Source organism: Anolis sagrei, chromosome 3, assembly GCF_037176765.1.
Source record: "Anolis sagrei isolate rAnoSag1 chromosome 3, rAnoSag1.mat, whole genome shotgun sequence".
Lineage (NCBI taxonomy): Eukaryota > Metazoa > Chordata > Lepidosauria > Squamata > Dactyloidae > Anolis > Anolis sagrei.
The window spans coordinates 69,920,040-69,937,145 of record NC_090023.1 but is presented as its reverse complement, the minus strand read 5'-3'; the positions used below and the strand labels follow the sequence as shown (position 1 = coordinate 69,937,145).

General features: G+C 38.4%; 2 protein-coding genes across 6 annotated transcripts in view; one reads left to right on the top strand and one right to left on the bottom strand.

Annotated features, from left to right (window-relative positions):
* Positions 1-7,379, top strand: part of LOC132771886 (trifunctional purine biosynthetic protein adenosine-3) — a 43,529-nt gene extending 36,150 nt beyond the window's left edge. For all 5 annotated transcript variants that reach the window (XM_060770405.2, XM_060770403.2, XM_067466706.1 and 2 more), the window contains exons 18-22: positions 384-512; positions 1,638-1,768; positions 2,931-3,072; positions 4,756-4,871; positions 6,334-7,379. In XM_060770405.2, coding sequence (XP_060626388.2) covers positions 384-512; positions 1,638-1,768; positions 2,931-3,072; positions 4,756-4,871; positions 6,334-6,528 — 713 coding nt within the window. In that variant the 3' untranslated portion in view covers positions 6,529-7,379. The remainder of the gene's footprint in view (positions 1-383; positions 513-1,637; positions 1,769-2,930; positions 3,073-4,755; positions 4,872-6,333) is intronic.
* Positions 7,380-11,555: 4,176 nt separating this feature from the next.
* LOC132771882 (trifunctional purine biosynthetic protein adenosine-3-like) overlaps positions 11,556-17,106 on the bottom strand; it is a 29,063-nt gene continuing 23,512 nt past the window's right edge. Inside the window, exons 18-21 of the mRNA XM_060770393.2 lie at positions 16,732-16,862; positions 15,710-15,851; positions 12,242-12,357; positions 11,556-11,858 (exon numbers count right to left, since the gene is read on the bottom strand). Of these exons, the coding sequence (XP_060626376.2) occupies positions 11,625-11,858; positions 12,242-12,357; positions 15,710-15,851; positions 16,732-16,862 (623 nt within the window). The 3' untranslated portion in view covers positions 11,556-11,624. The remainder of the gene's footprint in view (positions 11,859-12,241; positions 12,358-15,709; positions 15,852-16,731; positions 16,863-17,106) is intronic.

Sequence of the window (17,106 nt, the reverse complement as noted above, 5' to 3'; positions counted from 1 at the left end):
TTATTATCTGAATCTGGTATTGAATTATTGCCATAGTTTGTAAGTCGCCCTGAATCCCTCTCCAGGGGTGAGAAGGGTGGGGTATAAGTACAGCAAATAAATAAATAAATAAATAAATAAATAAAGGTAAGAGATGATGGGTGTTGTAGTCCAAAACATCTGGAAGGGAGAAGACTGCTCATGAATTTTAAAAATTCCAAATTCAAATGAAGGAGTCAATCTAGGTAAGTCTTTAATTCCCTCCAATTTTGCAAAATAAAAAATCCTTTTGTCTATGCATTTTAGAATATGTTTTGAAGCACATAGAAATGCTAGCAGTTTTATTGTGCAGCATATTCTGAGGTCCACTTTTTCAAAATTAATATTTCTTCTCTCAATTTAAGAGTCTGCCCATGTTGAAGTCAACAACTTGCTTCAAGCCTTACATGCAAGTAGGTTACCGTCCTTGCCCAGCAAACCAAGCAAGGCCCAACCATGCAAAACCAAGGTGGCAGTCCTTATCTCTGGAACAGGTGAGATTCTTCCACTGTCAACAATAATAAAAACAACAACAACATCAAAATGCAAGAGAGGAAGCTCATGCATTTGAGGGACACTGGATATGCTCTTCTCACAGACAGGCTTAAGGTAGATTAATCAAACCAGACAGGAAGGCACTTTCTCATTCTATATTTTTCATTTAATTGTGATAATAATAATAATAATAATAATAATAATAATACACTTTATTTATATTATGCTCTATCTCCCCAAAAGGACTCAGAGCAGATTACAACATACACAGATAGGCAAACATACATTGGAATAACAATGACCATCAAATACACAGAACAAAGGTAAAGGCTTCCCCTTTCATCTCTGGCTTTCTGGAGGCGGTGCTCAACTCTGGCCATGGGAAGGTGCTCTTGTTCCACTTCCAAGACGAGGAGACTCTTGTCCATAGACACCTCATGGTCATGTTGCCAGTATGGCTGCATGGGTGACATTCATTATCTTTCCGCTGAAGCGGTACCTATTGATCTACTCACATTTGCATGTTTTCAAACTACTACGTTGGCAGGAGCTAGGGCTAACAGCAGGAGCTCACCCCGACCCATGGCTTTGAACTGCCATTATAATTGCTTATTATAATAAGCCAGAGTGGATAAAACTCTTCTTTATTGCATTTACATCCATTTCAGAAATAGTCTACTGACCAGTCAGTTCTGCCTAAAAATGTAGTGCAAAATGTATCGCCTTTCCAGCTGAAAAATCCAGAAGGAGCATCTTTTCTAATCATCATTTTATAAATCAATAGGGGTTTTTTTGGGGGGGGGGAGGAGTAGGGGAGATATGACATTTCATAGTTTTATTTGGAAAAATGCCATCACATATCCGATTTTTTTTAACAGCACAAGGTTTTTGACAGTTGTTTGTGATTTATCTGCTTTGACATTTGTGGTACTCTATGCAAATTGCAACACATTCATGCAGAGGTATTTGTTTGGATTATTACAGTATGAAGGTGGAGAAAATAATTGCTGGGTGTTTGAGATACAAGAAAAGATACTTATTGAGCAAAGGATTTACTTTGTAACTGCAACAGCCTTTTTGGAGCAGTTAAGTAGATTAATATATATGTGTTTTTTATTATTTAGGTACAAATCTGGAAGCTCTCATAGCCAGCGCAATGACGCCAACTAGCTATGCACAAATAGTCCTTGTAGTTTCTAACAAAGCTGGTGTAGAAGGGCTAAAAAGAGCAGAAAGAGCTGGTATTCCTACAAAGGTAAGTATATGTTCAGCAAATGGCCACTTTTAAGTTAAAGTCCCTGGTGAATGAAATAAATAAGCAGTTATATGGAGCTGAGTCATTGTACTCATATTTATACTGTAGGTAGGATATGCACAATTCTAAACATGTCTCATATTTTGTCAATTTATTTTTGGCATGAATTGTTAATTGCATTCTTTAGCTGGTCTCAGAAGAGACATCATGTCAAGCTATGATTTTGGAAGCTTAATTATGGATGGGGATTATGTCTATTTATTTATTTACAGTATTTATATTCCGCCCTTCTCACCCCGAAGGGGACTCAGAGTGGATCACAGAACACATATACAGCAAACATTCAATGCCACTATACACTGAGAAGACAGACAACTGTACATAGAGGAATACATAGGCTTTTCCATCTTCGGCAACTTAGAGGCTGTGCTTGGTTCTGGCCACAGAAGGGTGCTGTCACTCCACTTTCCCTGCCAAAAAGCTTTTATTCGTGAACTTCCTCCTTAATCAAATCACCGGCATTTTTCTGGCATTTCCTTATGGGTGCCTTGAATACCTCTGTGCTTAGCAGTACCTATTTATCTACTCCCGTTGCTGTTTTCGAAACTGCTAGGTAGGCAGAAGCTAAAGGCCAGGAGCTCACCCTGACCCAGACTTCTGACTGTCAACCTTTTGGTTGGTAAGATTTACAGCAGCTGGTGATTAACTTGCTGTGCTAAAGATTGGAATTGGAGATTAGCCAATAAACCAAAATAAGAAACTGAGCAAAAGCAAAGTCATAAACCTTGTTTTGGCCTGATTCCTTAATTAATTACACCAACCATTGCTTCATCTTTAGAGTCTTTGGCAAGACACAGAGGGGCAGAGCAGGCAGAAAACAGAATCAGACCACTAATTCTAAACCAATGGGTCTGCTATTTCGGGATTATGGAAACTGTAGTCCAGTGGTTCTCAACCTGGGGTCTCCAGATGTTTTTGGCCTTCAACTCCCAGAAATCCTAACAGCTGGTAAACTGGCTGGGATTTCTGGAAGTTGTAGGCCAAAACACCTGGGGACCCACAGGTTGAGAACCACTGCTGTAGTCCATCACAACTGAGGGGAGAGGTACCTGAATGAACCCTATAGTCATACCAGTCTTTTGTCCTGCTTCTGGTGTCTTAGGTAATTGACCATAAACAGTTTAGTAGTCGTACGGATTTTGACAGTGCCGTTGATAAAGTCCTTGAAGAGTTCTCAGTTGAACTGATCTGTCTCGCAGGATTTATGCGGATCTTATCTGGTCCTTTTGTCAGAAAATGGGATGGTAAGTGCATCTGAATACGTTATACACAAACTAGAAATATCCATGTAATTAACATTGGGTTTAATACATGGAGTGATTTGATTGTGGAGTCATTGGGGAAAACTGGATTAGAGTTTAGTTGAACTCTGTAAGGTTATTTATATAAAGCAGCAATCAAAACAACACCTTCCATGCTCTAATTTATTCAGTCCCATCAGTTACATTTTTTACCATTGTATATCACAAAAAAGATGTAAGGTAAAGGTAAAGGTAAAGGTTTTCCCCTGACATTAAGTCCAGTTGTGTCTGACTCTGGAGATTGGTGCTCATCTCCATTTCTAAGCTGAAGAGCCGCCGTTGTCCATAGACACCTCCAAGGTCATGTGGCCAGCATGACTGCATAGAGCGCCATTACCTTCCTGCCGAAGCGGTACCTATTGATCTCACATTTGCATGTTTTCGAACTGTTAGATTGGCAGAAGCTGGGGCTGACAGCGGAAGCTCATGCCACTCCCCAGATTCGAACCTGCAACCATTCGATCAACAAAAAAAGATGATTACAATTAAATTATTCTGGGATGTATTGTTTTAACAGGGGATGCGTAGCAAAACGAGGTCATTGTCCCTCTCTTTTCCTGCCCCCAGCACCTTATTCTACATTACAATTTCTGGTAGGCTAACAAAAATCATATACAGTAGAGTCTTGCTTATCCAACCTTTGTTCATCCAACATTCTGTATTATCCAACGCAGTCTGCCTCTCGTCCGAATCCACGGCTGTTTCAATACATTGTGATGTTTTGGTGCTAAATTCGTAAATACAGTAATTACTATATAACATTACCGTGTATTGAACTGCTTTTTCTGTCGATTTGGTGCTTAGTCTGTAAAATGTTTTGGTGCTTAGTCTGTAAAATCATAATGTAATTTGATGTTTATTAGGCTTTTCCTTAATACCTCCTTATTATCCAACATTCTGCCGGCCCATTTCTCTTGGATAAGCAAGACTACTCTACTTCGAAATTCCAGTGTTGTTATTCTCAGAGAAATTAAAGTCATCCATAACTCTGTGCACTGTCTCTCTTGTCTATCTGGCTAGGTAATTTTGCCAGCCTCCAGTGTTTTGGAGGGTGAAGTTGGGTTTGATGGGACTGGATGGTTGGTTGGGTATGAATATTGTGTTACGGTAACTAAAGCACAAGGGAAGTGTAACTTGTATTTTTGCTCTGTAGGTGTCATCCTTATTGACTGGTCTGTCTTTACAGTTTCTAATGGAACACTCTGCTCTGACTGTGAAATGTATATATTCCAGATTTCCAGTGTTTTGAGGAATGGGCTGGGATGGAAACAGAGAGGCAATAAATTGGTGATATGCTGCTTTAGCTTCAGAGCAGCACAACCTGTATTTTGTTCTCTCATGCTTGAAATCATGGGTGGGGAAACTGGAGACTTCAAACAACCAGTGGACCCCTTTTACAGTTTCCAAAGCCCCCAAATTCTACTGAAGCTCTCCCCATCCATTTTGGCATATTATAAGTTGGGTTCCGATTTAATCACAAGTGTTATTGATTTCATGGAGTCTGTTCTAACTATGAGTTAGTCTGGCTCCAGTGTCTGTTTTGATGTCTGTAATTGTTTTTAGAATGGTAAAGAAGGGACAGTATGATAACTATAAGCAATGCCATTTGTTGTTCTTCCTTTCCAGGAAAAATACTGAATATCCATCCGTCTTTGCTGCCTTCATTTAAAGGAGCCCATGCCCACAGGCTGGTGCTGGAAGCTGGTGTCCAAATCACTGGGTGCACTGTCCACTTTGTTGCTGTATGTTCTTCTTTCTATAGCTCTGTTAATAATAACCTTGTTTAGAGTGATGGACAGATTACTCATTGGCCACCAATAAATCTAGAGGAAACAACCTATTCAGATCACTCTAGGCTGGCTAGTGATTCACTGTTCCTGAAGCCCACTTCAGTGTCATCTGAAAGCAACCACCTCTCACAACCCTAAAAGGTGTATATCAAATATATTGCTGGATGGCAGCTCCTGCTAGCTATAATCCAAAGACTCAATAGTATTTTATTTATTGTGTCAGAAGTAAATTGAGGTACAGTTAAAATGTATTTAAAAGATAAAATTAAAAACCTGGCATTATACTAAATGTCCTTTAACCAGTAGCTGGTCACTTGGAGTGCCTCAACCGTTGCTGTAAGAAGGTCCTCCATTGTGCATGTGGCAGGGCTCAGGCTGCATTGTAGTAGGTGGTCTGTGGTTTGCTCTCCTCTGCACTTGCATGTCGTGGACTCTAGCTCCATTTCTTAAGATTGGCTCTGCATCTCGTGGTGCCAGAGTGCAGTCTGTTCAGCGTCTTCCAAGTCGCCCAGTCTTCTGTGTGCCCAGTAGGGAGTCTCATTTGATATCAGCTATGGATTGAGGTTCTGGGTATTAGCCTGCCACTTTTGGACTCTCGCTTGCTGAGGTGTTCCTGCGAGTATCTCTTAGAAAGCTATTTCTTGATTTAAGGCATTGGTGTGCTGGCTGATATCCAAACAGGAGATGTCACTGCCTTGGTCCTTTCATTCAAGGGTAAAGGGTAAAGGATGCTTTATGTCAGGAAAAAAAACACAGGCCCTATGACTGTTCTTTACATCCTCTGAATTCCTCCATGGACTCCTTCCAACCCAGGCTTTTTTTGAGCCATAAATATATTTGACAGATAGTTTGTCTTTCTAAAGAGTTGAAGCTCCCCATGCACTGATTACATTAAAAAAAAAAACATCATTTTTCCAAAATCAGAAAATGAGTACTGTCAATTTCTGGGTTCTTTATTCTGGCTTGTTGTTTTTGGTAGTAAATGACACCTATAGAAGGACACAGCGGCAGAAAAAAATGGCCCTTGCATATGCCAGATTTGCTCACTTGTGTTTTAAGTTAAACTTGGAAAACGCAATGCTACAGATGGACAAGCACTTCACTTCCTTGGCAGTGTATAAACAGTATACTGCTCTGAAATGTATTGTTTTGTCGGGTTTTAATAGAAAGGTAGATTTTTTCTGCTTTAACTGGGAATCTACAGCCAGCTAAATTGCTTGGCTTTCATATCAGATGATTCCATTTTAAGATTTTCTGTTTTGAAATTAGATTATTCAATCTCGATATATTTCATCCTGTTTCGGATTAAGTTTTATGAGTACCTAAGAAATTATAAAACCATGCAAATGTCATGTGATGTTGCTCTCAGTCAGTGTCTCCCATCTTGCCCAAGTTTTTGACCTTTCCTTTGTAGGAGGAAGTTGATGCTGGAGCCATCATTTTTCAAGAACCAGTTCCAGTGAAGGCTGGAGACACAGAGGAGACGTTGTCAGAAAGAGTGAAGCAGGCAGAGCATCGAGCCTTCCCTGCCGCTATGCAGCTGGTGGCCAGTGGAGCCGTGAAATTAGGAGGAAATGGAAAGCTCGTCTGGGACGTGACAAAGCATTAAATGAAATGCCAGTGTCAAGAAGACAAAAACAACTGTGAATGTAATCTGCAAAAAGAAGTATCTGTGACGTTACTTCAGAGCTCTGTTTTTGCCTCATAACATAGAGCAGCAAGTTTTCAATATACTGTATCTTGCTTACATCACATGAAACAGCTGAATTAGGAAGGGGGCAAATTTGCTCTGTACAAATGGGGCTTGAATGGGAACAGCAAGTCATTTGTGTGATCCAGTCAACATCACCCACAGCATCACGACAGTTCCTATGTTGTATTAAAATGTCTGAAACTTTCACAGTGCCCAAAAAGCTTACCAACATATTATTGCAGTATATGTGATGTGATTCTGGGACCTTCCACACAGCCATATAGTCCAGAATATCAAGGCAGAAAATCCCACAATATCTGCTTTGAACTGGGTTATCTGAGTCTACGTTACTATATATTCCAGTTCAAAACAGAAAATGTGGAATTTTATTCAGCTGTGTGGAAGGAGCCTCTGTTTCATAGTTTCTGGCCTCATCGTGTTTTAAATCATGTCTAATACTCCGTGCCCTCACAAACAAGCTGCATGGTTAGGAAAGTGATGACAGATTAAAAGCATTAGTGTAATTAAGCCTTTTAATAGCATATCACAGCAATCTTTTTCTTTCTAAATACCGAAGTAATTTAGAATCTAATCCAATGTTCTTAAGCTAAGTCCCTATCAAATGCCTGAAAGAAATACACAGCCGTATCATTGAACACCAGAGCTGTGCTTAGATAATCACTACATGAGATATTGATCTCCCTCTTTTCTCAATATGATACTGTGAAACAGAGTTGATTAAAACCTAGTTCATTATATCACACAAACATGTGAAACCATTCTTTGGGGTGCTTTATCGTGTCTAGGAAACACATTGGGAACAGGCTGAAATTCACCTGATCGAAAGCACAAAAGCAGTTCATAATTTTCCACTAAAGGGAAGGCACATGCTATTGCCACTGCACTGCACTACCTCCATAAATAATCAGGCCAATAACAAGGCCAAGGAGTTGGACTGGAACCACATTACTGTTTCATTCCTGTTACCTATTACATACTGAAATGAGCTGTGATTTCTGATTGCATTCTAATAAAATATCATTAATTAAAAGATCTACATTTTTCAGGAAATGAATTCCTCTGCAATAATTTAAAAAGTATCTTACTAGTGACTTACACAGGCATTAAGTCCAACTTATGTCTGCTTAAGTCTTTTCTTTGGTCATTGCAGAGGTCAGACTTATTTACGGATCTTACACATAAACCCACCTTTAAGCTCCTGAAGACCATTTACTGGCCAGTGAAAGGAGTGGGTGATGGAAAAGCTTTTATCTTTGTTCCTATAGCTGGGTGCATTCACTGACATTATCCTTTGGGATTTCCAAAGGACCTAGAGAGGTCACAGAAGGCATGGGAAAACTTTGGCCCTCCGGGTGTTTTGGACTTCAACTCCCATAATTCCTAACAGCCGGTAGGCTGTTAGGAATTGTGGAAGTTGAAGTCCAAAACACCTGGAGGGCCAATGTTTGCCCATGCCTGATCTATAGGAACAATGCTGGATTCTTGCCCACTGTCCCTGCTCTCTGTCATCTACTAAATGTGGGGGCAGCAGGTAGAAGGTGGGTTTTGTGGAGGGGTAACCAGAGACATGGCTTTAAATTTGTGGCAAAACTTTGTGCTATGTCTCCCTGATGCAGGATGTTTACTAAGATCCTTGTTCTTACATTACATAAAGATGGCTTGAAGTATTTGACTATTTCTTGGAGAAACAATGCGTTCAGAGAGTCTACTATTGGAGGCTGCCCGCTGTTTACTACATCATTTGATATGACATGTATTTTGGAAAGGCATGACCTTATTAGAGATCATAACCTTTTGGAAAACTACTAGTCACCTCTGGTCACATAACCTTTTGAAAAATTGCATTCATTACCATTTGAGAAAACTAGGAATCTCTTAAGAAAAGTTAAAAATTCACTTGAGTCAACCTTCTCTTAAGTGATAAATATCCACCAGCATTCATGTAAGGAATTGCATTTCACAGCTGTTAAACAAATATATCTATATATCTCTTTGAACGGTTAGGGACAAAGATATGCCAGTGCACAAAAACAAGAATATAGCAGAGTTTCAGAAGTGTTCTCTTCAGTTGACCAAAGATCATCTGCTCTCCCTTAAAACATTTTGGTTTAAATCATGCTCTCAAGAGACCAAAAATAAAGTAGACATAGTTGGTTTACTTACAAACTTCATGTATTCAGCATACAGGTACTTTGCTTATCAATCCAGTTACAGATAAGATTCGAAGTAGTTTCCCTGTGCAGGTAACACAAGGCATCTTACTCATAATCTAACAGTCCAAAGTCCAAAGCATTTTTTCTGGTCTGAGAGTCTAATGGAGTCTCTTATCTAAAGCATTATATTTCTATACTTCTAAGCTGTACTGTACTGCTTCTCATGCAAACACACTGACTTCTAAAATAGAGTCTGAGATAAATATCCCTAGAACTGGTCACATGGTCTGCAGTCCCTCCCACAACAAAAGGTTAAGGAAAATTGCATACCAATGCGCACATATACACTACAGTAAAAATATGAATTGTATACATAACAAATAACTAGTATAGGAGGCTTGAAGAAGGTGGCTATTTCCAACAGTTTACTATATAAGCAACTGAAAATGTGCCAGTATCTCTATCCCACTTCAGAATAAAATGATACAATTATGAACAGCTGCCAATCTGAGTCCTAATCATTTGGAAGACTCCCTTGTAATTGACAGATCAATAAACTCTGATATACACTTGAAATCCAGTGAGGCACAATTTAATTAATTACAGACACTAGATAACAGGTTGCAAAATTCAAATATGAAGGTGTTCCTAAGTCACCCACAGCAATCGGTTGCCTAGCATCTATCCACATACCTTCTGTGAAAGTAGATCCATTGATGTAGAAGGACAATATATAGGCAGTCCCCAGTTACAAATGTCTGACTTATTAACGACTCATAATTAAGAACAGGAGTGAGACAATAGGAAGTGAAAGAAATCTGTTCCTAGGAAGGGACATTCACTCCTGGAAGAGTTATCATGGATAAAAGTTGTCTCCACTGAAGCTTTCTCATCAGTCGTTTTTTCCACAACAAGCCTTTTTTTTTTTTCAAAATCCCATTATCATAGGGACAGAAAGTGAAGTCCAATCTTCTGATCATCGGCACAGACAGCAAAACAAACACCACAGGGGCGTTCACTACATTACCCAAAGATGGAGTTACATTTTAAAAATGTATCAGTTCTAACTAACTTACTTACAAACAAATATAACTTAAGAACAAACCTACAGAACCTATCTTGTCCATAACTGGAGGTCTGCTTGTACTCTGCTAAGCAGGACTACTGTGACATTGCAGCAAATTTGCCAGCCTGCCCACATCCTGAGTAAACACATCCCCATTTTTAGACTATTTTATCCATGGTCTGAAGGCATATTCTCGAAGTATGAATGAGAGGAAGGTCAACAGCCGGGGTCTGGACAGATCTGAATGAGGGGATATTATTGTAAATATAGTAATAATAATAATAATAATAATAATAATAATAATAATAATAATAATAATAAATTTATTACTCGCCTCTCCATGCAGCTCGAAGTGGGATACATCATTAAAATAAGAGATAAAACACTATTAGAAGACATACAACAAGATAGACTGAGTTATATACAAGTAAAAATCCACTGATGATATGCAGATTGAAATTCACAACTTAAAACTGATTGCGTAGGCCTGCCGGAAGAGATGGGTCCTCAATTGTGTCTTGAAGAAAAGAATTATGTCTGATAGAAAAGAAGCTAGAGTTTGGTATCTACAGCTTGTAGTGAGAAGCTTGAAGGGAGGCCTTTAAAATCATATTTGCAGCAGACAAACCTTTTTCATATGCAATACATTATTTCACACAAATAAAGTGCTACAGAGGATATGGACTATCCCTAGCCACAGAATTTATTCTCAACCACAAAATGAGTAGGAAAATGAAGATTTAGATAATAAATGTGCCATCCTTCTATCCTTTATCATGTAGCTTGTGCTGCTAAAAGACTGAGTGCCTATACTACACAAGTTTCCTGATGCCAGGATAAAAAAGAGGGAGCCTGGTGAAGAGAAGGTGTGACATCCAACAACATCCGCACAACATGGATAAAATGTAGTTTGTGTCTGAAAACTCTGCAACAAAAGTTTCCTCTGTCTGAATCCAAGAGAGCATCAGTAATTAAAACATAATTGTTTTAATTATGCACAGCTTTAACACAGAAGGTTAAGCACCAGCTGCGGTAATAAATCTGGCCAATCAAAAGCTTGACAGTTTGAAGCCTGGATCAGGGTGAGCTCCTGACTTTCTGTCCAGCTTCTGCCTACCTAACAGATTGAAAACAGCAGTGGTGAGTAGATAAATAGATAGATATAAATAGATATCGTTTTAAGTGGGGTGGTAGATAGATATAAATAGATAGATATAGATAGATATAAATAGATAGATATAAATAGATATCGTTTTAAGTGGGGTGGTATCTAAAGGCACCCACAAGGAAATGCCAGAAAAATGCCAACAATTCGATCAAGTAGGAAGTTTACCAACAAAAGTTCTTTAGTAGGGAAGATAGAGCGACAGCACCCTCCTGTGGCCGGGACCAAGTGCAGTCTGCAAGATGATGAAGATGTAAAAGCCTATAAACATCTATGTACAGTTGTCTATCTTGTCATTGTCTAACAGCATTGAATGTCTGCTGTATATGTCTTCTGTGATCCGCTCTGAGTCCCCTACGGGGTGAGAAGGCCAGAATATAAATACTGTAAATAAATAAATAAATAAATAAAGGCATATAGATTCAAGATTACAGTGTTCCTGAAGCCCAATTTTATCATAGCAAAGGAAACAATGGCAGGTGGGAAGCCACTGCCTTCTGGTAAAAAAAAACAAAAAAACAGAGATCACATTCAGGGATGAAGAAACTTAGCTTTTGTTACAGTCAAGAGTACTTTCAATAGCTGTAATTAACCATCAAATATGATTTTAGGAGTAGAAACAGTCCTGCTTTTCCTTTTGACGGATCAGTTTCTGACTTTCTTGGTTCCAGATTTTACTGTCCATTGCTAACTGCACCATTCCACTTGCAACCAGCTCCAAAGCAATTGGAAATGCTCTGCTTTCCGCTTCTCTTATCTTTTCCACCAAAGTTTCCTCTGTGTCTTCTGCTTTCACTGAGGCAGGCTCTTGTAAAATCATTGCTTCAAGGTTAGTATTCTCCTGAAGGAGACAAAGAAAGTTTGACAGGTTGAAAATCAATCAAGAAAAACTGTCCTTTTTCACACTATAGAATTAGAGCACTTTGGTACTGCTTTTCATGCCATGGCTCCACACCAGGCTTCCAGCCGCAACAACCATGGGTTTGGAGGTGGAGGAATCAGAAAATGGTTTCTTCGCACGAGCATTATGAGGTCACCCATATCCCACAGACTCCCACCTGTATAAAAGTATCTGCCCAGGTCCAACATGATTTCTACTTACAAAATCCATTATTTTAAGCAACATTGAATAAATTTATGCTGTCTCTGACCAGAATAATAATTACCTGTTGTTATATGTAACATCAGGAAATGTATTTAAAAAAATAGAAGGGAAATACTTACAAGTACAAAATGCACTGTACAGCCAGCAGTTTTGTCTGTGGATGAGCTTGCCAGCTTGTGAGCCTTCTCTCCTTTGGTTAAATGTGAAAGTGTTGGGTAAGTGCCCAAGATTTTTCCTATTGAGGATGATCAAAGAACACAGAGAAACAAATTATGGAAGATTACTATGTGAAAATCACTACTTTGGGTAGTCTGAATCCAACTTGTAAATTCATATAGTCCTTGCTAGCCTTTAGAAGGCATTGCCCCCTAGATGTTGAATGTTCAGCAGCCATAACCCTTCTGAGCGGGAATGGCGGAGGAATTCATGACTTTCAAAGCAAACTCACTTGATCCACCCTGTCAAGACTAACATGGAGACCACAATATACTTCTGCTTGAGAAGGATTAAATATTAGGACTAAAATTCCTGCTTGGGAAAAGTTATTTATTTGAACTAAAATTTGCTAGCATCTTGTCCCTGCTCTATTTCTGCTTCAGAAATCTAATTCCAGTGAGATGCCTATCACGAAATGCTATAAAATCATTATAACAGTTGATTCAGCCTGCCTATGCCTCAGTCTTGTCACAAGATGTCATGGCTCTTCCAATGTTGTGCACTAGAATTGTTGGGAATTTAATTTTTTCATGCTTTAAATAACCCTTTAATTGCTCCTTTCATGCTACAATTCAGTAATCAGTTTGTGGGAAAATGTTCAATCCTATTTCATTGTGAAAATGTCAAGTTTTTAACTTTGTTTGTGTTTTTTTGTATGCATTATAACTGTATTCTCAATTCACTTCTGACATAGTAAATAAATAAACTGTAAGAATCACTCGATTTTGGATATGGTGCCTGGATGTCTTTTCTTGGGGATTCCCAAAGAAATCACTGGCAGAAATGCTGCAGACTACTTTCACTGCACAGTCAGGGAGGACAAGATTTCCCAAGGAAATATTTTTCTATCCTCTACGATCTGTTTTATATCGTTCACAATCTTGAAAACATTTTTAGATTGTTCGTATGCCATTGGCCCGTTAACCCTTGAGGGGCACAATTCAGAAACCTTTACTGTACAGAGTTGAAGTATAGTAACCATGAGCCACAATGTTACTACTAATGTTACTTTTTAAAAGATTAATAATTACAGGTTCAGCATCCCTTTTCCAGAAAGCTGAAATCCAAAATTGTACATGTGCATGGTTGAGATAGTGACACCTTTGCATTCTGATGGTTCAATACAGATTTCTTTTATGTACAACATGATTTAAAATAGTGTGTATAAAATTACCTGTGTACCATGTGTACAAAATGAAGCAGAAACAAATGTTATGTTTATATTTGGGTGTTGTCTCTGATATCTCATGATGTATATGGAAATATTCAGAAATCCCTACCCCCACTGGTTCCAAGTATTTCAGATAAGGGACCTATATTTATATTTAAAGTTTTTCTTAAAGGCAGCAGTATAATAGTACTGTGACATTATGACATGATTGAATTATAACAACTTACTGTATATACGTATGTTGTATAAGCCTAGTTTATTAGCCTCTTTTTTTAGCTGAAAAAGTTCCCCTCGGTTTATACTCGAGTCAAAGTTCCTTATTATTTTACTCTGTTATTAGTGTTATTTTTATTACATGTATTATTTTACTCTATTATTGGTATTTTTACATTTACATTATTTTACTCTATTATTTTTATTAAAGTTATTTTACTGTATTTCTTATTATTACATTTCTTATTTTACTTTATTACATTTATTATTTACTCTACTTATTATTGTTGTTATTACATTTATTATTTTACTCTATTATTATTGGAAGGATACGTAAGCACCTTTACATTGAAGGAGGTTAGAATAATGGTTCAAAGTTGGTCAATATTACTTTAAATTACAGTTTTAGGTAAACATTGAAAAACATTTAACCCACTGTTGCCTCAATTAATGTAACTTTATTGGTATCTATTTTTATTTTGAAATTTACCAGTAGCTGCTGCATTTCCTACCCTCGGCTTAGACTCAAGTCAATAAGTTTTCCCAGTTTTTTGTGGTAAAATTAGGTGCCTCGGCTTATATTTGGGTCAGCTTATACTTGAGTATATATGGTAATTGTTTTTAAAGGAAACCAAGCATGACACAGGAGGCAGGGCAAACCAGCTGCATGGATGATATTGCCATATTGAGAAATTTACAGTATAGAAAAAAAAATTGGATGTTATGCTAATAAAATACAAATGTGGTGAAGGTGCAAAAGCAGTGAAGGTACACTGCTTTCCAATATATTATTTAGTGTTTAATTCAGCTGCTTTCACAAGTATGGGTGAAATGGTTTTGAATGTGACAACCTCAAACAACTGACTATTGCAATAAGCATCTCAATTGCAGGAGGTGCCCCAAAGAATGCCTACAATTTGTATAATAACGCTTTATTTATATTCCACCCTTCTCCCTGAGGGGACTCAGAGTGGATTACAGCATATATAAACCGACACAGGCAAACATTCAATGCTGTGTTACAATAAAATACAATGACACACAACTACACAATTTGGCTTCTGGAGGTGGCACTCCCCAGCTCTGGGGGAGATGCTCATTTTCATTTCCATGCCAAGGAGCCTGCATTGTCCATAGACACCTCCTGGTTGTGTGGCTGACATAACTGCATGGAGCGCCTTTTGCCTTTCACGTTGAGGCAGTACCTATTAACCAGGCATGCAGCATGTAGCTTCAGCCCCCCCCCCCCGAAATTCTCATGGTGGACCATGAGAAGGCCTTACTGGTACATTATTTAACTGTTATGTTTATTCATATCATGATCTGATCACCATGCTCAATATATCCCATATGCATGGGGGTATTGGGGTAACGATACGAAATGTTTGCTAAGGTAGACTCTCTTTTACTCAGACTCAGCGCCCCCCCCCCCCCCCCAATCAAACTCAGCTCCCCCCGAAACAAAATCCTGGCTACGGGCCTGCTATTAACCTACTCACATTTGCATGTTTTTGAACTGAATTGTACTCCTACATTTCAATATTCTACTGTAGAATCTAAGAAATATAAGAAGGATGCCAATGTATGCAAAGAAGGGATCTGCAAATACTCTGGGAGTTACAGGGCATGATGTCCTTTGAGTGCCAAGAGGGAGATTTTATGGGAGAAGAAATAGCTACTTCCATAGCCATCTTTTTGCCACACAATATCCCTGCCACTAATGCTCTATTATCTCGTTCTGTCAATCTCAGGAAGCATTTGCAGTCCCATTTTTACTATGTGCAGAATACCCATATTCTTTACAGTTGCTCCAAGCAGGAAAGAAAATATAAAGTGAGCCGTTACAACCTGAAAGTGTATTTTACAATTCTTTCTTTTCAATCCACACAAAACCATCTCCAGAACGAATGTGCAAATGGTACAAACTGAAGCAGCAATCCCAGATTTCTGACACGTATGACAACAGTCTTTTGTCCTGGTTGCTTACCTTTCCATTTTCTAAGGAAGTCGCTACTCAAAACTCTTGTAAATCTAGCAAGACAAATCAGTTCGACTGAAAATTCTTCAAGAACTCTATCAATGGTGCCATCATATTCTGCTCGGCTTCCATACAGTTTGTGATCAATTACCTACAAAAGGCAAGGTGAATGATGGAATTTACACACTACTGTTTCTTTCTCTCTCCCTCTTTTGTGTAAGAATGGTGTGTATGAGAAAAGCAGGAAGAGAGAGACAGAGAGAGAGAAGTGTGTCTAACTATTCTGCCTTCATGTGCAATACTGACTACAAAGAAGGTACTATCAGAGAGTTTCTATTACACAATTACAAAATTTAGAGAACACTTTCCACTGCCATGGCTCCATTATACAGAATCCTGGGATTTGCAGTTTTGGAGAGCACTTCGAACTGTCTATTGGGAGCCCTACACTCACATGACAGTTAAAGGTAGGATCAAACTGCTATGTATCTATAACTCGTTTTTCTTATATAGGCGATACCTTACTCCACAACAGAGAAATGAAAAGCATCCAAAACACAATCAACTAAAGTTAATGCTTCCATGAACAGCTCCATTAAATTGCTTCATTAATAAATTATTGTTAATGGATATCTGGTCTGCCTTTCTGCTTCTGGAATATCTGAGGCAAATAATATAACTCTCTATATAGCTTATAGAGAATGAGAATGAGCTCAGAGGAAAATAATTTAAAAAAATACCCAGCTTGCCAAAAGCTTGCTTAGGCAAAACCATTTTCAGCTGCCAGTGAATCTCCAGGGCATGAGATCCATCATCCTGCATTTTCACTAAGAGACACTTTAGGGAGTCCACCCATTGCCAAACTGCCATGTGATCTAATTAACTGACATCACAGTTTCATGTTTAATTAAAATCTGATCCTGTGGCCAGTAAACGCAAGAAAAATATTTTAGTCATCGATATTTTCCATCATATAAAAATGTGGAAAGTACTTTTAGTAAGTGAAATTAACAGAACAGAATTTCACTTACTCTGGTAGGGATGCCAGCCAGGGTTGCATTCTTCAGTTCATCCACCCCAGACCTGTCAGCAATTACAAGGACTATCTGTGCGCTGCTTGATGGGTCTTTTGCATATGAGAGAAGTGCTGTAAGGCTTGTACCTCAAATTAGATGAAGAAACATAGCCAAACAATCAATCAATCTCCATTACACACTGGGAGCATTTATTTATTTATTTCAAACATTAGTACCCCATCCTTCTCAACCCCCGAGGGGGGACTCAGGGCGGCTTACAAAAATTCGATGCCGCAACATACAGAAACAAAAATATAACAAGACAATTACACAATTAATAAAAAATATTAGGTTAAAGTCAATTTAAAACATTATTATCAACCCTGTAGC